General features: G+C 44.7%; 1 protein-coding gene across 1 annotated transcript in view; it reads right to left on the bottom strand.

Moving 5' to 3' along the window:
* Positions 1-23,111, bottom strand: part of COL3A1 (collagen type III alpha 1 chain) — a 175,016-nt gene that overhangs the window by 84,018 nt on the left and 67,887 nt on the right. The window contains exons 3-6 of the mRNA XM_029605981.1: positions 14,338-14,403; positions 13,179-13,295; positions 2,963-3,031; positions 1,221-1,274 (exon numbers count right to left, since the gene is read on the bottom strand). Of these exons, the coding sequence (XP_029461841.1) occupies positions 1,221-1,274; positions 2,963-3,031; positions 13,179-13,295; positions 14,338-14,403 (306 nt within the window). The remainder of the gene's footprint in view (positions 1-1,220; positions 1,275-2,962; positions 3,032-13,178; positions 13,296-14,337; positions 14,404-23,111) is intronic.

Here is a 23,111-nt window from a genome sequence, read left to right as displayed (position 1 = left end):
GAGGGTGAGGGGTTTAAATTTTTATTTAGGATCAACGATCGCGATTTCCAACGTATTCAACATAGCTATGTTGAATAAGTTGGAAATCCGATCGTTTTCGCCTCATCACTTTTTTAAGTTAAAAAAAAAAAAAGTAGCGTTTTACATATAAGTTCAAAACGAATGCACACCCCTAATTTATATACTGAAGATGTTAAGTTGCGAGTAATGGTGAAGAAATGTAAGATTTGATAGTGACCAATTTGGAGAACCGCATAGTTGAAATCAAAAAAGTTGAAACTTAACCCAGAGAAAACTGAGAAGTTACAGGTAAGTAGACAGGGAGAATGTTAGATGTTCTTCCTTGTGGGCATGATGTGATCCTGCAGCTTAAGGCTGTGATTAAAACTTGGGAGTCTATCTAGACTCTGCATTATCTATGTATAAGAAAATCAGTGAAGATGTGTTTGCCAGTCCTTGGATGATCTATTATGTCCATTTTTAAAAATGTAGAGGTCCTTATTCAAAAGCCATTTAGACAGATAATGTAACAGTTATCCATCTAAATTATTTGCCTCTCTAAATTGAGCCTTTATCCAGCTAATTGTAACTGGCTAAAATTTATCCGGATAAGTTAGGGGCAATCCAAAGGTGTAACTGAGGAGTTAGCTGGCTAAGTTTACTTACTAACTCAGATATTCAGAGGGAGCCGGCTAAGTCTGGTCAAGTCAAAGAGCTGTCCTAAAGTTAGCCAGATAACTAACAGGGTCATTTGTCAAATCATATTAGGAGTTTTTGAAAATGTGATAAGGTGACAAACAATATCACACATCCTATTGTGTGTGTGAGAGAGAGAGAGAGAGCAAGAGAGAGAGAGAGAGTGTGTTCTGGGGAGGCACATATTAGCAAACTTTTTATACCAATGTAAGAGGGGCCATTCTGAACTCAGGGTGAGGTTTTGGTGGTGTGCCAGGTTTGGGAGTCAGTTTAACATGCACATTCACAGGTATGAAGAGCACAGTAGACATCAGTGAAGATTTTATGTGATTTGGAGTGACGGAAGGTATAAAAAGATGAGATTTGTAAAATGTACTCTCGATTTAACTTGATTTACTCTCTACCTAGCTGCTTTAATGATCTATCCACTGAATGGGAGTTTTAATAAGTTTACATGCAGTAGCAAAATACTGGCACAAATAAAGTGAAATATTGCATATTTATCACTATAAAAATAAACTTACAGGTGGACCTGGATGACCAGATTGACCAGGAGGCCCTGGTGGTCCTGGAGCACCCTAAAATTTAAAATAAACATATTGAAATACATACAGTGATATTTGTTCAAGCATGAACACTAAAATGTAGATCCTATATGCATCTTTACTGAAATACTGTTGCTGATTTGATTTTTCAAGTCATAGGCCAGTAAAATTTAGCAGAAGTAGAACATATGTTAATCAGATTCTACCTACCCTATACAATCCAGTTTTAGATTAATTTCATGGTTTATAACAGCTTCATATAGCTAGCGGTAAGAGACATCATGTGAGATATCTAAGATCATTTAACCACACGTATGATTGCCTCTTAAATAATTTTAAAGTATTTTTTTGCTTTTTTGCAAGATCCATATATATTATTCCGTGGTTCTGTTGTTATACCAGCTTTATCCATGTCAACTTTTCTGAAATAGAGATTGCTTACTTCTTTTTTGATGATCTTGTGAAAAGCAAAAAAAATAACTCTACATTAGTAGGTGGCAACAATATATTCTGGTTGAAAAACAAAAACTGTCCAAGAGATGGAATCTTAAACTGACAAATTTCTAAATACCATCACCATAACACGGCAAGACTTGCTGTAGCCTGGATTATTATGAACAGTGAGACCTCATACAAATGTGGCCGGGTTACCAAATAAGTGCCCAGAACGCCACTCAGGTTATGCGGTGATAACTTTTCAGAGTGCACCGTCATCAAAGTTCAAATCATCGGTCTCTATTGTTCAGGGATTAAAGTAATGACAACTTGTGTCGGTTCACTAGAAAAAGTAAGGCAGTGAAAAAGCGTTTTACTTATCGTAGCGTTTTGTAGCGGAGTATGCAGTAAGGATATAAATGTTGGCACTGGCCCGACACGGCTCGTGTTTCTTGCACCAGCTTCCTCAGGGGCCGCACAATGCCACTACTGAAAATAGTGCTATTTTCAGTAGTGGCATTGTGCGGCCCCTGAGGAAGCTGGTGCAAGAAACACGAGCCGTGTCGGGCCAGTGCCAACATTTATATCCTTACTGCATACTCCGCTACAAAACGCTACGATAAGTAAAACGCTTTTTCACTGCCTTACTTTTTCTAGTGAACCGACACAAGTTGTCATTACTTTAATCCCTGAACAATAGAGACCGATGATTTGAACTTTGATGACGGTGCACTCTGAAAAGTTATCACCGCATAACCTGAGTGGCGTTCTGGGCACTTATTTGGTAACCCGGCCACATTTGTATGAGGTCTCACTGTTCATAATAATCCAGGCTACAGCAAGTCTTGCCGTGTTATGGTGATGGTATTTAGAAATTTGTCAACAATATATTCTGGGCATATTTTAAAGACTGCAGTTAGCTTAAATATTTTCTCTTCACTAAATGGCTATAGCAAGATCCTTTAAATGTGAACATTTCACAATTTCAAAACCATAAAGGGTTTTATTAAAGTTCATTATTTTTTCATTCCCATCCCTACACATTGTCAAACAGAAGACAAGGAGTTTTGAAAAAGGCATGCAGAGGACTCTAGGTGAGAGGAAAAGTGTTAAATATTGGCTTTATCTTTTTGGTTTTGTTTCTAGGATACACATAAAAGTACACTATTGTATGATAATATACATAGTATGAAAGAGAAAGATAAACAATTGAAACTAATTAATAATAAACTCAAATAAATGTGCTTTAAAAAAAAAAAAAAGAAAAGGACTTGTAATAATCTTACAGGCATCATGCCGCCATCCCCTAGTTGACCTATTCCTCCAGCCTTGGTATCAAACTGTGGAGAAAAACCCTGCAACAGAGAAATCAAAGCAAAAATGTTCATCAGCATCTGCAAATATGAATATACATGATTCAATTTTAGTCAGAAACTTTAAAGTTTTAATTCATCATAAGAAATAAAGAAAATATGAGTTAACTGAAAAGATGCTGTAGGGATAAAATGAAGTAGTTTACAATACAATCAATAATAGCCAAGTGTATTCCTGATATACTGCAATATACTACATTGCATTCTGCAACATTTAAATTATATCCTAGCATAAAAACATAGTAAATGAAGGCAGAGAAAGACCAATAGGCCCAGCTAGTCTGCCCAGGTTGAAACTGTTCTTCTCTGTGAAGCACACAGATTATCTGTTCTTCTCTGTGAAGCACACAGATTATCAGTGCCTAAGCCAACACCTTTCCCATTCCACATTCCAACTCATGCTTCTCAGCCTGTTTTCCCATTGCCCTCCCCAACTGTCCCAATTATAATCCTCTCATTGTTGTTATCTGTTACTCCTTCCCAACCCTTTACCACCATGCTCTGTGCTTGACTCAAGCATTGTAAAATTCCATCACGCTTTCGGTTGCCATTATCTCTACTGGTAGGCTATTCCAGGCATCAACCATATTTTCAGTAAAAACGTATTTATGCTACATCTTCCTTCTTGCATCTTCATATCATGACACCTTATACTTGAATTTCCTGTTCTGTGGAAGATTTTGCCTCCCTATGCTTTTTTTATATCCAAAAATTTGTTATTCTGCTTTTATCCGAATGGTAGGAAGTAGTTTCGTACCGAGGGGGGGGGGGGGGGGGGGGGCAGGGGGAGTGTCACTTTGATCGGCAGGGCCGTGGTGCAGCTCATCCCACCACGGCTCGAAGAAAAATTCACATCCAGATGCCCCTCTTCCTTCCTGCCTGTGCAGCCCTGGAAGAAAAACATTGCCGAAGCCGTGCAGACAGGAAGGAGGAGGAGATGAGCAGTAGAGATTGTAGCAGGGCCACTGCGAATGCCAAAGAAGAGGAAGCCTGGTAGGAGGGCCGCTGTGGATCCCACCTTGCAGCGGCCCGAGAAGTTCAGGGCCGCTGCGGGAGCCCACCCCCAACGACCTATGAAGAGGAGGCCAAGAGGTGAGATCTTGTAGAGTGTGTGTGTGTGTGTATGAGAGTGAGTTGAGAGGCTGTATGTGGAAGCGAGAGCCTGTATGATCAGCAAGACAGCATGTGAGAGCCTCTGTGTGTGTGTGTGTGTGTGTGTGTGTGTGTGAGATAGCATGTGATAGTGAAAGCCTGTGCATGTCTGAGAGAGACAGCATGTGACAGAGAGACAATGGGCCAGATTTTAAAAGCGCATAACCCTTAAAAAAAAACCCTGAGTGCGCCGAGCCTATTTTGCATAGGCTCGGCGGTGTGCTCAAGCCCCGGGACGCGCGTAAGTCCCGGGGCTTGCAAAAAGGGACGGTCGGGGGGCATGGCCAGGGAGCTTGGTGTTTGAGGGAAGAAAAGAAGACAGGTGGATAGAGAAGAAACAGCAAAAAAAAAAAAAAAAGAGACTCTGTGAAAGGAACTGGCAAAAGACCAAGAAAGGGAAGGTGGATAAAAAGCCTGTGACCAACCAATTAGAAAACTAAGATCAGACAGCAAACGTAAAAAAAATAAATAAATCATTTTTTAATTTTTAGTGATTGGCATATCCTATCTTTGGGAATGTGTAAGAGCAGCACTTTCTTTATGCAGATCTCGCAATGTACGAGATCAGCATGGAGGAACTGGAAGCCCTGCAAATTTTTAATACCGCGGGGCTTGCTTAGAGGAGGCAGCAGAAAGGGCTTCAGTGCCAGTATCAGTGATTGGCGCCTCCCCAATAGCCACACAGCAGCAGTGACAGCAGCAGCAGAAGAATGAGAGAGGCTCCGCGGTTGCTGGCAAAAGAAAGAGAGGGGGGTCTTCCTTCAATGTGTGCATGTGTATGAATAGGGGCTCTGTGGGCGGATTTTAAAAGGGTTACGCGTGTAATATACGTGCGTAACCCTTTTAAACCCCTCCTGCGCGCACCGAGCCTATTTTGCATAGCCTTGGCGACGCGCTCAAGCCCCGGGACGCGCGTATGTCCCGGGGCTTGAAAAAAGGGGCGGGATGGGAGTGGTCAGGGGTGGGGCGGGGGCATTGCCAGAGGCCTCCGAAGGCCTACTAGGCCAGGGGATCGCATGCCGGCACTCGGCTGGCGCTCGCAACCTACGCCTGCCCAGAGGCAGGCGCAACTTAAATAATAAAGGTAGGAGGGGTTAGGTAGGGCTGGGGGGTGGGTTAGATAGGGGAAGGGAGGGGAAGGGAGGGGAAGGTGGGGGGGGGGCAAAAGGAAAGTTCCCTCCGAGGCCGCTCCGATTTCGGAGCGGCCTCGGAAGGAACGGGGAAAGCCATCGGGGCTCCCTTAGGGATCAGTGCTCGCAAGGTGCACAAGTGTGCACCCCCTTGTGCGCACTGACCCCGGATTTTGTAACATGCGTGCGGCTGCGCACGCATGTTATAAAATCAGGTGTAGATTTGTGTGCGCCAGGTTGCGCGCACAAATCTACGCCAGCGCGTAGGTTCGAAAATCTGGCCCTGTGTATGTGTGAGAATGGGTGCTGCAGGTGGATTCCAACCTGCCAGCAGCTGAAATGAAGATGGGGGCCTGATGCTGCTAGTAGATCCCAACTAAAGAAAAGCTGGAGATGCTTGAGGGTATGTCTGAGAGGGAGCGTATGTGTGTATGAGCTTGTATGAGTATGTGTATATAAGAAAGAGAGGAGAAAGTTTGTGCATCCCTCTTCCACTAATGCATGATAATCTCAGGATGACTGGAAATCAAAGTTCCCAGGTATGGAGAGGGTGAATTTTTAAAATTCTTTTTAGTTTTATTTTTCAGGTGTTATTTGCTGTATTTACTGTTTTGAAATATTTTATTGGTGTTTGGGACATTTAATAAAAACTTGTATGAGTTTTTAATTATTTGATCTTTTATTCATCAGCTTATTTTGAAATATTATTAGTATATTTTTAGTATTATGATTATGTATTTATTTATTTTTCTTGATTTTACTGTTTGATGTTTGAGGAATGGCGATGGTTCTTTTTTTTTTCATTTTTTGTACTGCATAGAGAGTCTGGCTTCTTGCGGTTTCCAGTTCAGTTTTTGTCTGCACGTTTGTATTTCTCCTTTATGGTTGCTCTATTCTGTTTTTGGTGAGGGTAGGTATATGTTCTGCTTGTGTGACTGAGGTGAGGTATTCTCCTAATAAGAAGTGTATTAGTGTTTTAAGGCTTTCAGAGGGTCAAGCCCACACCCAACACACATCACAATAGGCCTAATACCATATGGGTTCCAAGTGTCTTTTTTGCAGAGATTTCTGGTTGGTATCACAGTGGTGCATGAAAATATAATTTAAGTGATATTTTTACCACAGAATATTGTACTTGGATATTTTTCATGTAAAATATAAATGCATAACTCTTAACTGTGTGTGTGGAATGGGGTGGGGGCAATGTGCAAGGCTATAAATTTTGCCCAAGACACCTAATACCTTGCACCAGCCATGGGTTCAAGGGGGGGGGGGGGGGGGGGGGGGGGGGGGGGGGGGGGGGGGATAGTGTCAGTTTTTAAAGTTTGTATCACTGAAGAGAGCTGGGTGAGTTTTTTTTTTTTGGTGGGCCCGAGGACAGAGAATGAAAGAAAGGGTGAGGTGGGAGGCAGCACAGTAATTGTTCACACAGGGCAGCAAAAATCTAGCACTGGGCTGGGTGCTTTTCTGAAAACTCCAGGCCCTGCTGTAGAAGCAGGCCCGATGAAAATGGGGTCGCATGCCTAAGGAAGCAGAGCAGGAGCCTCCTTAGCCCTGTGCACATGGGGCCTCTGGCAGCTACTAGGTCGCAAAGAAGGAAAAGTCCATCGAGGCCGCTGTGTACCCTACCTCTCAGCAGCTGAAGAAGAGGTCTGTCGAACTGCCAGCACACTCTAACCCACCTGCCGGCCGGCCAGAATCAAAAAGATGCTGCAGGCTGCAAACCCCAACCGCCGCCGGTCACCAGTGAAACAAAAAAGCTGCAGGGCTGCCAGTGTATCGCAATTTGCTGGTGGCCCGAGTTAGGGAGAGGCTGCGGGACCCCCCCCCCCCCTCTTCCCCTCAGATTCCAAGAAAGACAGAGGACCGGGTGAGAGAGAGGGATGTGAGTTCATGTACGGAAGAGTGGGAGCCTCTCTATGTGTGTGGGTGAGAGGTCAAAGGGCTTCCCACTAACAGGAAGAAGAAAAGGAGCACAGGGAGGGGGAGGGGATGAGTCATACAGCAGGTTGTGACTGAGAGGGAAGGGAGGAGTGAGGATGTGGAGGAGGAGGGAGAGAAGGACAAGGTAGAAGCGTACGAGTGTATAAATGAAAGTGTGTATATGAGGGAAAGAGAGGAGAAAGTTTGGGGCTTCCTTCCTCTCCTGACCCACCCCAACCTCCTCTCCACTAATCCAGGGCAATTCCAGGGTGACTGGGCTCCCAGGTATGGCCAGGGGAACATTTTTCTTCCGTATGAGTTTTAATTATTGGGTGTTATTTGATATGTCTCTATTTTGAAATATTGAATTGATTTTTGAGAAATGTTTAAAGTTGTTTTTATCATTATTTATTAGAAGCTCTAGTTGTTATCTGTTCTGAAACAGTTTCTTTTATTAATATGGTTTACTAGTATGATGGCTTTATATGTCCTGATTTTGTTTTCTGAGGAATGGTAGTGTTCCTGTATATGAGTCTGGCTGGGAGTCTGAGGGAGGGGAGAGGGGCTGGGGAGCAAGACTGCTGGGGCCTGGAAGGGTAGGAGAGTGAGATTGCTATTGCTTCCGTTTCACTGAGATGGGAAGTGGGAAAAATGTGATTTTCTCTGTGTCGTTTTTGGGAAATGTGCAGCTGAATATTTCTATATTTTTACAGTACAGGGAAAATGCCTTTGTTTTTATTTCTCAGGTGTTTCACTGCAGGCAGAGTCTGGCTTTGGGGGGTTTAAATGATTTAAATTATTATATGTTTTATTGTATTTTACATTGCTGCAACCCGCCTAGCAAGAGTGTCCGTTACAATTGGAATAGAAATTGTTTTAAATAAAATGAATACATTTTCAGTTCGGCTCTTGCTTCCGTGTTTCTCTTTCTAATTTTTTTGTCAGATATTCTGTATTCGGTGAGCGGACAGGCATTGCACTGTAAGGAGGCTGCAGTGATGTGTGCAGGCCTGGAAAAAAGGAGAAATTTAGAATGGTTTTTCTTTTTCTTTTCGGCTGCTGGTCAGTGTGCGTATGTATATGAGGGAGGAGAGAACCATTGGGTGTATAAGAGTGTGTATGGGGAGAGAGAGAGCCAGTGTGTGCGTGTGCATGAGGGGGAGGGAGGCAGTGTGCATGTTTGTGTATTATGGGAAGAGAGCCGGTGTGCATGTGTATGGGTGACATTGAGTGAACATTTATGATTGTGTTTGAGTGAATGAACTCGTGTGTTTGAGAGAAGATAAAGATTGTTCACCCTCTTCCTCCTCTACTAATCCACAACAACGTGGAAATCAAAACGTTCCCAGGTATGGGTGGCAGAGGAATTTTTTCATCCCTATTTTAATTACAGGGTAGTGTTTGATGTCTGCTGTTTTGAAATATTTTGTTATGTTTGGTACATTTTTAAACCCAACTATGGGGTAGATTTTCAAACATGCACGCGTCCATGAATGCGCGCTTCCCTGCGCACACACATGGATGCGCCAATTTTCTAACATGTGCGCGTTCCCGAGTTGATGAAAGTTGCCTTCGGGACAGCGATCAATGGCGCTGTCCCTCCCCTTCGAAGAGGCCCGGCGGCACTTATGCACATACCGAGGTTTACGCGAGTGGCCAGGCCCCTTCGAAAATTTGCTGGGCATGCGCATAAATCCCACGCGTGTAAACCCCGGGATTTATGCACATGGGCCAGTCATCAGGGCTTCAACCTGGGCTACTGACCATTTGCACATCTTTCATAAACACTCACAATTCAGTTACCTATCAACTTAAAAAGAAAATGTAAAGTAAAACTAAGTCTTACATTCATTCACCTCACTCATGGGGCTTGGATAAAAAAAACTGGCTTGGAGTTTCTAAAGACCGCTGTTAGGAAATTTAAATATCGGTGGGGAGCGAAGTCCTGCAGGGAACGTGGAAGCTGGCTTGGGGAATGAAGCTAAAATTACAAAGATTCTGTAAGTGCATTCATTGCCATTGGGTCTGTCATGATCGCCATTCTATATTTCTAAACCTGTCTAATTATATTTTAGGCTTTTTAGATGGTTCAGTTTGGTTAAACGTACATTTCCTGGCATTTTCACAGTCATATGACCAGTGACCAGTGGGAAATGAATGTACGATACTGTATAATTTTGGGTCGGTCCGCCATGAGGATCAAGCAAACTTGAAAGTGTGCCCCAATATAAAAAAGTTGAGTAGCTCTGATTTAGATGACAAAACCTGAGGGCCATGCAAACAATGCAACGTTAGTATTATCAATTTCAGTTTTGCCATCTCAGCTATCGGGAACCAGTGAAACCCTAACACTTCAAGATTTCCCACAAAACAGCCTTGTTGCACTATTCTGACTCAACTGCAGCTTCTTCATCAAGCAGCCTGGCAAATCTGCTAACAGACTGTTGTAATAATCCAAAACCCCCACGATAAGGGACAACACTAATGTCTTCACATCTCCACTTTGTAAATACAGCTTCAGCTGACAAATGTTCTTCAGCTGCAGGTAAGCTTTTCTGCTGGTAGATTTACAAATAGAGAAAGCTAAATCTAATACTACTCCAAGACTTCTTGCCCAACAAAACGTTCCTCTTCACACTTATCCAACATAAGCTTTATGGAAGGTGAGGGTTAATAAAAAAATGCCCTAAACCTAATGGGCCGGATTTTAATATCTACGCCTGATTTTATAACATGTGCGCTCAGCCGTACGCATGTTATAAAATCCGGGGTCGGCGCGCCCAAGGGTGTGCACACTTGTGCACCTTGCGCGCGCCGAGCCCTAGGGGAGCCCCGATGGCTTTCCCCGTTCCCTCCGAGGCCGCTCCAAAATCGGTTGGTTCGGGTGAAGAGGGAAATGTCTTTCACTTTTAAGTTTTAATATCTGTCTGTGCCCATTAGCAATGCTTCTTCAAGAACTGGGTATCATTGACTATATATATGCCAACGATATCCAGTTCTTGCTGCCGGTAGAACGAGATTTAGATGAATTAACAGGCCAGTTGAAAGTATGTCTGGATAATATTTCTAACTGGTTGTTGGAAAGTGAGTTGATGGAGATATTGGGGCAGATTTTAAAAGCCCTACGTGCACCGAGCCTATTTTGCATAGGCCTGGCGACAGCGAAATTGGAGCGGCCTCATAGGGAACTTTCCTTCCACCCCCCCCCCCCACCTTCCCCTCCCTTCCCCTACCTAACCCGACCCCAGCCCTTCCTAAATCCCCCCCAACCTTTGTTCCATAAGTTGCGCCTGCCTTTGGGCAGGCTAAGGTTTTGCACGCCGGCCAAGTGCTGGCGCACGATTCCCCAGCACAGCTGCTGTGCCAGAGGCCTTGGTCCCGCCCCTGCCCCGCCCCTTTCACAAAGCCCCGGGACATACGCGCTTCCTGGGGCTTGTGCATGTTGCCGGGCCTATGCAAAATAGGCTCGGTGCACGTAGAGCCTTTAAAATCTGCCCCAATATCTCCATCAACTCACTTTCCAACAACCCGTTAGAAATATTATCCAGACATACTTTCAACTGGCCTATTAATTCATCTAAATCTCGTTCTACCGGCAGCAAGAACTGGATATCGTTGGCATATATATAGTCAATGATACCCAGTTCTTGAAGAAGTATTGCTAATGGGCACATACAGTTATTAAAACTTAAAGGTGAAAGACATTTCCCTCTGCACCCGAACCAACTGCAAGCACTGCTCGCCTATCTGCACCATTTGTGCTCTGCCATAAAGAAAGGATGAGCTCCCGCTAAGTACAATACCCCTCTGCCCAAGCCGGTAACATCTATCCTCTAAAATCTCATTATTCACTAAATCAAAGGCACTGGCTAGATCTAATAATACAAGCACACATGATTATCCACTATCTAATTGACGTAAACATCACCAACCAAAGAAATGAAAATCCCTTCTGGGTTATGACTGCGGCTAAACCCTGACTGAATACGAGCCAGAATCCCAGACTTCTCCAAAAACTTAAAGTTCTGGCCCATAACTATTGTTTTCAAACAATTTCGACATGAGTGGTAAATGCGCAACCGATCTATAGTTTTCAAACACAATGATTTCGGTTGTGCTTTCTTAAGTGATGGAAAAATTATTGATTTCTTCCAGCTTACAGGAAAATACTCTCTCAAAGATAAATTTACCAACTCTATTAAGCATTTGAGAGCTTCTCATCTTAAAGATTTAATTAAATGAGGTGAGCAAGAATCTAATCCAGTTCATACCCTTCAGGGTTTATAACTCACAGCAGCAGCATTAGCAAATGAAAATTGTGCTAACCCTTCTTGCAGCAGGATTTCTTGTTGCTCACATGTTGTATTCATAGAAGGTAATGGCCTTAGGTCCTAATAAAGCTAAACTAAGAGGCACTCAGTCATAATGCAGCCTTAGGCTTCCGCATTTTTTTTTTGCCTGTAAAATCAGTATTGCAACAATAATAAAAAAAAATCCAAGCACAAGGCATATTTCTGGAAATGAACTCAAAGTTTTGGATTTAAAATGTGGCGCAGCATTATTTTTAAAGACTTGTTTTCAATGGTTTGAAGCGGAACATTTTCTTATAGTAGACGTTGACATATAAGGACTATTTGGTGCATTCAGTCTCTCCTGCCTCCCCTACTTTACTTAAGGATAATTCCCAGCTGTTGGCCATACAGGCTTGACGCCTACACTTCTCTAGCGCTGACCTTTCTTGCCCTTACCAACACCCACAGTGCTAAGCATATCTCTAATCTGTCTTCCTCCTATTTTAGGTGTGAATGATTAAAAATCAATTTATGCCTGAAACAACATATATGATCAGTGGGGGTCTTTCATTTTTCCACTTAAACCAATTTTCACCCATAAATTCCTAGATTTTTCCAAAGGTGACAATCAAACTGATCTTCACCCTAATTTTAGGCTGATCAAAGAGCAGCTCCAGAGCTGCAGATGTAGCATTTCAAGGCCTCCTGAGACTGCAGGAAGTCAGTGTGGGCCAAAGCACGTGCTATGTTTCAAGTCCCAGTTCCCCCACCGCACTCACACTCCAGTCCCACCGATGTGGCATTTCAAGTCCTGCCTCCCCCTCCCAAACCAGCCAAAGGGCCTGCTGTCTGGTGCTACTGGTGTGGCGTTTGAAGCAGGGGCCTACCCCCCTCCCCACCCCACCAGACTCGCTTCCCAGCAGGCTCCCTGGCCCCGCACAAAAGCAGACGTGCAGAGCATAGGGGGCCACAGTAAGCATCTTACTGAAGGAGGGAGGGAGGAGGATCCTGGATCCTTCACTAGAAAGGAGAATGGTGTTACAGCGACGGGGGAGAGAGGTAGATTCTTGTGGGCAGAGAGAAAGAAGGACATGCTAAACGGGGGACAGGGGTCGACGGGCGATGCTGATGAGGGGAGAAACTGTTCAGTACAGGTTTACTGTCCTTGCTTCTGTCAACCAACATAAACTCTGATATTTACTGGGAAAAAATGTCACAGGGAAAACAGAAAAACAAACAAACAATAAAGCCCAAAAATGAAGGTCCTTATATATATACAGTATTATTACTGATGTATTGTATTTGGTGTCACTCTTGTAGAATGTTTAATGTGATCTTCTTACTGCAATGTCTCATTGTGAATTTTTGCCCTGAACTTTCATATTTCCAAGCACCATTCATGCCCACAACAGCATTTACAGCACGAAGAGTAGAATTTCATGATACAACCTATAAGAACAATTACCAAGAAAGTGTGGGTCTCCTAACAGAACTACAATAAATGTATTACCATTAAATAGAAAATGCTCCTAAAATTGCTAGGTAGTATATTATAGTACCTAGACAAACCTTTATATTGGATACAAAACTATCCTTTCAAATTCATGGGCAACCAAGCAAAATGCAACGTACCCCATCTCCTCCACTGGGACATGACAAGCAAACTCCAGGAGAACCGGGTTGACCCGGAGAGCCAGGGGTGCCAGGGTCACCATTTCGGCCAGGAATGCCAGGTGTGCCAGGTGTGCCCTGAAAACATAACGCCATTCATACATGTTTACATTATGATAAAGTACTGATGTAATAAACTGTATAAAATATTTGGGTTCATCATAAAATATGCACTATACTATTAAAAATAAACCTAAAATGGGATCTCATAACCATGCTGTTTAGTAATCTTTTAACATAAAATTCAGCACCAGTGCAGCAGCAGCTACATTTACCCTGGCCGCATGTGCACATTTTATTTAATCTGTGTGTAAACTGGGTGAGTGGGTAATAGGCTATTTTCCCATTATCCATCTATTTACAGTGCATGTCTTTCAAGGGTTGAAACATTTAGCTTCCTCAGAAGTTTCCTTGCAGACGAACATTGTACAGGATAAGTCAACGTGTGAGGATTTCAAAATGAATCCCCTATGTATACCCGACTAGCCTATCCTAACCTCATCCCCAGTACCACCCCCTTTTCCATGTGGGAGAAAGTACACACGCTGAGGGGGCAATTTTCACCAGGGCTTTCTCCATTTACCTGTGGAGAATATCCATTGAAAATTGCCCCCACAATATTTTGCACAATTATTGCCCACTCAAAAAATTGGGACATATAATTATCTAATTTGATATCCCTGACTTCACTTTCAGAGAGCCCTGCATGGATGATTCCCCCTTAAAAAAAGTGTTTACAAGGATTTCTAGTTGGAAGTGACTCATTTTTGCTTCCTTTAATTATTAATTATTAATTTACAAATTTACCACATATTAGTACATAGACCTGAATGAACATAAATCAATCTATAACAAAGAGCATACAGTGGGTAGGTAAATGGGAATATATGTTTATTTATAAAATACATATTACATTAAACTGGGCTTCTTGAAATATGCACCATGTATAATAACAAGGAAGCAGCATCTAAGTGCCTGTAGGTACTGTATATTTTTGCCTTTGTAACTGACATCTTTTTTTTTTTTACTTTGAAATGTTAATTATGAAACAGAATACTGTGGCATTCAGAACCTCTAGTTTCCTTTTTTTGAATTCATGAAACAAAGAAAGAAGACTTACAGGATCGCCTTTTGGTCCTCTGCTGATAACTCCATTACCATTGGGAGGAGGCCTCACACCATCAGTCTAAATAAAAAATTGAAAAAAGTCAGATCTAAAATTAAAAGAGAGGATATGAAAAGAAATACTAAAAAAAATATACACTTGGAAAGAAAGGGTTAAAATTCTGAATGGGTGACTTGGTAAGGATTAAACCAGAATCTCCATTCCTAGCCCTGTAAGGACCGGGTTTGCTCCCATACTGAGGGGAGAAAAAAACCTTTTAGCCCATTTTTCAAAAGACCCAGGTGCCTAACATTAAGTAAGGTCCCTAAATGTTTCAAATTGAATTGAATGCCTATACGTTGGCACCTGCATTTACCCATTTAATGTGGGGAGGGCCAGGGGTGGGGACAGATCTGGCGAATGACTGGTTTCCAGTGCTGAGTGCCTTACTTAGGCGTCTTAACTTAGGAGTTTCAAAACATGTCTAACGTTAGGCGCCTCAGTTAGATGCCTGTATTCAGCCCAAAATTCACACACCTCTAATCCACTGAATATAGCTTCCTAAGTTTAGCGTTGAACATGCAAACCTATATTGAGGTGCCCAGAGTGCTTTCAATATCAGATTTAGTAAATCAAGTCCTCTATGCCTATGAGGAAAATGGTGAATAACTCAGGCCCTAAATGGGAAAGAGGTCAGTCCTGGAAACCTCTTCTGACTCTGTTATGGATTTAGATAGAAGCTGTTGTCACTTGCAGAGAGTTGTGCAATTTTGTGAACTTTTCAATTGTCAAATTCTGACTTCTGCCCAGCCAATGCAAGAAATTCAATGGTTTTTTTCCTGGAACAATAGGTCAAAAAATGGACTTCCCTCCTGATAAAATATCAGGACCAAGAGACATCTGGGTTTGCTACCAACCCCGATTTGGGTCATCTAAAAATGTCAGCTGTGGCCTAGAGGTTCAGAAGAAATGCAAGGCTGTTGCTGCACTTTCAAGTATGTATTACACAGGGAGTTTGATATGAGTCATAGTCAATTATACCATCTGTATTTAATCTGTAGAGAATTGAAAAAAAAATATATATATATAACAGTTCTAAACAAAAAAACCACTACTATCAAAACCTCTATAAGAAAAAAGGTCAAATATTAATGACATTTCCTCCCTCATAATTACAATAATTGCTTATGCATTTAAAAAATTGGGGAAAAAAGCCAGTTCATAACTTACTGGAAAACTAGCAAGCAAGCTCGCAGACCGCAAGAGACTTTAATCAATACTGGCAACTCCCTCCCGCTGAGTCAATTCTATCACCAAGATTTTCCACCAAAATGTATTTCTTTAAAAATAAACTTTTAAGGAATAATATATTATATGATGCCTTTTTTATACCTCTTAAAACAGCATCACTGTTCTAGATAATTTATGCAACTCAAAAGCAGCACAGTAATAATTGGCACATAGAAAATGCCCTACAAAGCAACGCAGTGGTAATTTGCACATATAAGATACCCCAACTTAAGGTCTTTATTTCACCCCCTGTTGTTGGCTTCCTCAGGGGGATTACAAATATGACACTGGCTGTTATGAAACTTTAAACAAAATTAATTTTGGCGATGTAGTCTTGAGAGATATTAGATGAAAATGTTTTGTATATATTCAACCACCATGTTCTGAAGCAAGCCTTTCAGCCAGTCTGACACTGTATGTATGTATATATATATATATATATATATATATATATATATATATATATATATATATTTATTTATTTTAAATTCTTATATACCGACATTCCTGTATGCCATACAGATCATACCGGTTTACAATGCAACAGAACAGTCGCGTGGTAGCGATACATTGAACATTATATATATATATATATATATATATATATATATGGATGGATTGAATAGATAGATATAGATTCATCGACAGATAGATGTCTGTGAGAAACCAACTAAAACTATCAGTTGAACTGAGCTGTATTTAACGAATCATTTTTTTCTCCAGAAAGGAAAATAATTTTAGTGACTCTGGCACAGACAGTGCCATCCAGTGGCTGCTTGTTATATTTACAAAGATCAGCGAATGCGAGCATATCCTATGCTAGAGTCAGATGTATCAATATGAGCAGAAGAAGAGATCAACAGCCAGTACATAGGAAACCACTCAAAAGTGAGAGGTGTGAAGTCTGATGAATGTAGTATATAATCATTTTGTACATTTGTGGGAAAGACAGACATACTCTCATCTCATTGTGATTTAAGAACTGTGCACCTTCTGATAGTAGTTTGCACTCCTTAAAGATTGGGACCAGTTTTACTTGCAGGTGACAGAGCTATGACCTTGACCCTGTATTTTATACAAGAGTCTCTTTCAAGCAATGTTTGTTTCATTATATTAGTTTTTTTAGGTGTTTTGAAATTTGATGTACTTCATACTATTCAATTTTTCAAGAGACAGATTTAGGATTGCCACCCATTGTGTTATGAATCAAGTGGTGGACCCTTGGTTCGACGATGATCGAGTAGACCACCGTCGTTAGGCGAGGCTGATTCTCGGGATTTGCTGATGAAAAGAGTAAGATCTGGACGCAGGCGCCTCCTGCAGGTCGTGTAATCCAGATGCTGGCGCCTCCAGCAGGTCGGGGAGCAAACCCCGCGAATCTCGTGAAGGAGTCCAATCCAGAAGTCGTGAGCCAGAGAGATCCGCAGCCAGTCCAAGGGTCAAAAGCCAGAGAAGTCCGCAGCCAGTCCAGGGATCAGAAGCCAGAGGAGTCCGCAGCCAGTCCAAGGGTCAAAAGCCAGAGAAGTCCGCAGCCAGTCCAGGGATCAGAAGCCAGAGGAGTCCGCAGCCAGTCCAGGGGTCAGAAGCCAGAGGAGTCCGCAGCCAGTCCAGGGATCAGAAGCCAGAGGAGTCCGCAGCCAGTCCAGGGGTCAGAAGCCAGAGGAGTCCGCAGCCAGTCCAGAGGTCAGAAGCCAGAGAGAACGTCAGCCGGATCAGAAAACAACGCAGGAGGGCGAACAGGAACCAGGAACAAAACAAACGCAGGAGCCAAGAAGACAAGGCAAGGTCTGAGTGTACAGACCTTGCTTAAATAGTCTCTAGCCAATGGGATGCAGCAGGAAGGAGCCAGCTCACATCCTGTGAGAGTTTCTTCAATAACAAGCCAGAGCCGCCCGCGCGGCCCTAGCAGCTGGCAGGGGGCGGAGCTTAGCCGCGCGGAGAGAGACGCCGCGGCCATCTTGGGGCAGCAGCGGCTGCTGCCGCTGAAGAAACACGCGAAGTCCGCCTAGTGCCGACGGTCCGTTCGGCCCCTGGGACCAGCGGTAAGTCCCGGTCGCGGCTTGCCGCGGCCGATGTTCACAACAGTACCCCCTCCTTTAGGCCTCCCCCTAGAAGGCTTGGGTTTATCCGGGTGAGCGGTATGAAAAGTCTTGAGGAGATCCTTATCCAAGATATGAGTAGCAGGTTCCCAGGAGTTCTCTTCAGGCCCAAAACCTTCCCACGCCAAAAGATATTCCCAACGACGACCCCGTCTTCGAACATCGAGAACCTCACGGACTTGATAGGTAGAGTCGTCCTCCAGCGGAACGGGCGAAGAGACAGGAACCTTACGGGAAGGCCAGTTGAGGAGCAGAGGTTTCAGCAAAGAGACATGAAAAACGTTGTGAATGCGAAGAGAGGTGGGTAGATGCAGTCGATAAGTGACAGGACCGATCTGCTTGGCCACTGAAAAAGGACCGATATACCGGGGAGCCAATCTCATCGAAGGGACACGTAAACGAATGTTCCTGGTGCTCAGCCACACCCTATCGCCCGGATGAAATTGAGGTGCCGGCCTCCTATGTCGATCAGCAAACTTCTTAGCCAGACGAGCCGCTTTGCGGAGCATGCGGCGGGTGTGCACCCACAATTGCCGGAACTGAGTGGCAGTAAGCTGGGCCGCCGGCGAGGGGACCGCCAGAGGGAGAGGCACCGGCGGAGTAGGTTGGTAGCCAAATACAACTTGAAACGGAGAGGAGCCGGTTGAGGTACTCCGGTGGTAGTTATGGGAAAACTCCGCCCAGGGTAGCAAAGCCGCCCAGTCATCCTGCCGGGAATTGACATACGCACGCAGAAACTGCTTGAGAGTACGATTAGTCCGCTCAACTTGGCCATTGGCTTGCGGATGGAAGGCGGTCGTGAAATCCAAAGAAACCTGAAATTTGGCACAAAGGCTCCGCCAATACCGGGCAGTGAACTGGGAACCTCTATCGGAGGAAATGTGGGAAGGCAGTCCATGAAGGCGGAAGATATGGGACATAAACAGTTGAGCCAGCCGAGGAGCAGAGGGAAGAGTGGGCAGGGGCGTAAAATGAGCCATCTTAGAGAAGCGATCAATTACTACCCAAATCACAGTGTGTCCTTCAGAAGCAGGTAAATCAACCACAAAATCGGTGGAGATATGTGTCCAAGGCTTGGATGGTGCCGGCAAAGGTTGTAGCCGTCCCCACGGCCTGCCCACTGGAGTCTTATGTTGGGCACAAACGGGACACGAGTCCACGTATGCCCGAATGTCTTTGTTCATCCCCGGCCACCAATAGAAGCGCTGAAGGAGATCCTGTGTCCTCTTGCGTCCAGGATGTCCAGCGAATTGGGAATCATGTCCCCATTTCAAAACCCTGTTACGGAGTCGGCTGGGAACCACCGTCTTCCCTATCGGAACCGGAACAGTAGGTGCCAGAATGATACGGGCAGGGTCGATGACGGTCTGCAATACCTCTTCACCATCTTCGCAGACAAAGGACCGGGATAGTGCATCCGCTTTAATATTCTTACTGGCAGGCCGATACCGGAGCTCAAAGTCAAAACGGGAAAAAAATAAAGCCCAGCGGGCCTGCCGTGGGTTAAGTCGCTGGGCTTGTTGTAGGTAAATCAGATTCTTATGATCAGTGAAGATGGTGATTTTATGCTGGGCCCCCTCCAGCCACTGTCGCCATTCTTCTAATGCAAGTTTAATGGCTAATAATTCTTTGTCGCCAATAGCGTAGTTACGCTCCGCGGGAGAGAACTTCTTTGAAAAGTAGGAGCAGGGATGAGACGTACCCTTGACAGTGGTCTGACTTAATACTGCTCCTACACCTTCGGTGGATGCATCAACTTCAACAGTAAATGCGCGACTTGGGTCCGGGTGGCGAAGACAGGGCTGTCGTAAAAAGGAATCCTTAAGGGCCTGAAATGCTTCTTCGGCCGCCATGGGCCAAGTAGTGATATTAGCTCCTTTACGAGTGAGAGCAGTGAGGGGCGCAGATAACTTGGAAAAGTCCTTAATAAAATGTCGGTAGTAGTTCGCAAAACCAAGAAATCTCTGCAAGGCTTTTAGCCCCTTCGGTTGAGTCCAGTCTTGTATACTTTTTAGTTTAGTTGGATCCATTTGGAACCCGTGTTTAGAAATAACGTATCCCAGGAACGGCAAAGACTCTGTTTCGAAAAGACATTTCTCCAGTTTAGCATACAACTGATGGTCCCGGAGTCTTTGTAGGACTTGTAGCACGTGTTGACGATGAGTAAATAAGTCCTTAGAAAAAATCAAAATATCATCAAGATACACCACAACGCAAGTATATAACAGGTCCCTAAAGATTTCATTAATAAAATTCTGAAAAACTGCAGGTGCGTTAGTTAAACCAAACGGCATTACCAAGTACTCATAATGTCCGTCTCTGGTGTTGAACGCAGTCTTCCACTCATCCCCTTCTTGAATTCGTATTAAATTGTATGCACCACGCAGATCAAGTTTAGAAAAGATTTGAGCTCCTTGCAGACGATCAAACAATTCAGCAATAAGAGGCAAAGGATAACGATCCTTGATGGTAATAGCATTAAGTCCTCGGTAGTCGATGCAAGGGCGTAGAGTCCCATCTTTTTTTTCCACAAAAAAAAATCCAGCCCCCGCGGGCGATGTGGATCGTCGAATAAATCCTTTTTGTAGATTGTCCTGAATATATTCGGTCATAGCTCGAGTCTCGGTAGCAGACAAAGGGTAGACTCGTCCTCGCGGAGGTATAGAACCAGGAATCAACTTGATAGCGCAGTCAAACGCCCGATGAGGCGGCAACGCATCAGCCGCTTTCTTCGAGAAAACATCTGCAAATTGGTGGTATGAAGAGGGTAGTTCTCCCAAAAGCGAGGTGCAGACATAATTGGAAGCGGAACCAGAGTCCTTGAAACAGGTCCCAGAACATTCGGGACCCCACTGTGTCAGTCGTAAGGAAGTCCAATCAAACTGGGGGTTATGACGCTGCAGCCAAGGTATGCCCAGTACTACAGGGTGAATGGCTTTGTTGATGACATAGAAGGTAATTTGTTCAGAATGATCTGGTGCAATAAAACAATTCAGGGGCTCCGTCTGATGCGTGATTCTGCCGGGTAAAGGTTCCCCGTGGATGGAGGAAATGATTAGAGGTTGCAGACAAAGTCGAACTGGAACGTGGAGCTTATCCACCAGTGATTGTAAAATGAAATTCCCTCCGGCTCCAGAGTCTATTAGCGCCAACGTGGAGAATTCATGTTCGTTCATATGGAGAGTGATAGGTAAAGTGAGTGGGGGTTGTGGAGAAAACTGACCCAGGGAAACACCCCCCAAAGTCCCTAGGCTTTGAAGTTTCCCGGACGAATAGGGCAGTTAGCTAAACGATGTCCGGAGCCTCCACAGTACAAGCAAAGCCCCGATCTGCGCCGTCTCAAGCGTTCTTCCGTAGACAGCGGGCCTCTTCCGAGCTGCATAGGTTCGTCCCTGGAACCCTCATTGGAATGGGCTCCTTGAGGCGGAGGAGTGGGGTTTGGAGAGATCTGGGAAAAAGTAGACCGTCTCCTCCAGTTGCCGCCCTCTCGTGCTCTTTCTTGTAATCTACGGTCGATCCTGGTGGCCAGTTCGATGGTACCATTTAAGGAGGACGGAAGTTCTCGGGCAGCCAGTTCATCTTTGATCTTGGCAGTAAGTCCTTCAAGATATATGGTCCGAAGGACTCTCTCTTCCCAGTGGAGTTCATTGGCCAGAGTACGAAAATCAATGTTGTAATCCGTGAGGGAACGTCCTCCTTGACGGAGGTGTAGTAAATCCGTGGCGGCAGCGGCTTGTTTTCCGGGTTCTTCGAAAGTAGTGCGGAATAGTTCGATAAATTGGAAGTAGTTCTGCAATACCGGGTCAGAACGTTGCCATAAAGGAGAGGCCCATGTGAGGGCTTTGCCTTCCAACAGGGACAGAATGTAAGTAATCTTAGTGGCGTCATCTGGAAAGAAGGGTGATTGTAGTCTGAAATGCATGGTACATTGGTCCAAAAATCCCAGGCAGAGACGGGGATCTCCGGCGTAGCGGGGTGGTGCTGGAAGTGGAAGGACTGGTCGAAGGCTGCTGGACGTTGAAAGTGGAGCAGGAGCGACCGGTGGAGCTACGGTTGATGCACTTGGCTGGCTGGCTACCACCGCATCTAGTCGAGCGTTGAGCCGTTCCATGGAGGCGGCCATGGCTTCGAGCATACCCTGTTGCTCCATGATCTTCTGAGCCAGGCCGGGAATGGCCCGCAGAGCAGAGGCCTCCGCCGGGTCCATGGCCTTGTCTTACTGTTATGAATCAAGTGGTGGACCCTTGGTTCGACGATGATCGAGTAGACCACCGTCGTTAGGCGAGGCTGATTCTCGGGATTTGCTGATGAAAAGAGTAAGATCTGGACGCAGGCGCCTCCTGCAGGTCGTGTAATCCAGATGCTGGCGCCTCCAGCAGGTCGGGGAGCAAACCCCGCGAATCTCGTGAAGGAGTCCAATCCAGAAGTCGTGAGCCAGAGAGATCCGCAGCCAGTCCAAGGGTCAAAAGCCAGAGAAGTCCGCAGCCAGTCCAGGGATCAGAAGCCAGAGGAGTCCGCAGCCAGTCCAAGGGTCAAAAGCCAGAGAAGTCCACAGCCAGTCCAGGGATCAGAAGCCAGAGGAGTCCGCAGCCAGTCCAGGGGTCAGAAGCCAGAGGAGTCCGCAGCCAGTCCAGGGATCAGAAGCCAGAGGAGTCCGCAGCCAGTCCAGGGGTCAGAAGCCAGAGGAGTCCGCAGCCAGTCCAGAGGTCAGAAGCCAGAGAGAACGTCAGCCGGATCAGAAAACAACGCAGGAGGGCGAACAGGAACCAGGAACAAAACAAACGCAGGAGCCAAGAAGACAAGGCAAGGTCTGAGTGTACAGACCTTGCTTAAATAGTCTCTAGCCAATGGGATGCAGCAGGAAGGAGCCAGCTCACATCCTGTGAGAGTTTCTTCAATAACAAGCCAGAGCCGCCCGCGCGGCCCTAGCAGCTGGCAGGGGGCGGAGCTTAGCCGCGCGGAGAGAGACGCCGCGGCCATCTTGGGGCAGCAGCGGCTGCTGCCGCTGAAGAAACACGCGAAGTCCGCCTAGTGCCGACGGTCCGTTCGGCCCCTGGGACCAGCGGTAAGTCCCGGTCGCGGCTTGCCGCGGCCGATGTTCACAACACATTGGTACTGTCAATTCCCATCTCCTTATAAGGTCAGACAACAGGGAGTAGAAGATCTAAGATCTAACAAATGTTCTTGAATAAGGTGGACTAAAAATATTTAAACAAACAAATAAATAAGTAAATAAGGCATAGGTAGCCCACAGTTTCCTGTGACATTTCAGGGTTGGATTCTGTGGCAAGAATTTTAAAATTCTGAGGCACATTGGCAAGCATTTCCATCTTTTATTTTATGTAACAACATCAAGTAGTTTTCCAACCCTGCTTGTGTCTTTATAATGTTTTCTATTTA

Source organism: Rhinatrema bivittatum, chromosome 6 (genome assembly GCF_901001135.1).
Source record: "Rhinatrema bivittatum chromosome 6, aRhiBiv1.1, whole genome shotgun sequence".
Classification (NCBI taxonomy): domain Eukaryota; kingdom Metazoa; phylum Chordata; class Amphibia; order Gymnophiona; family Rhinatrematidae; genus Rhinatrema; species Rhinatrema bivittatum.
Note: the sequence above shows the minus strand (reverse complement) of the source record. Positions and strands in the feature narration are given on the sequence as shown.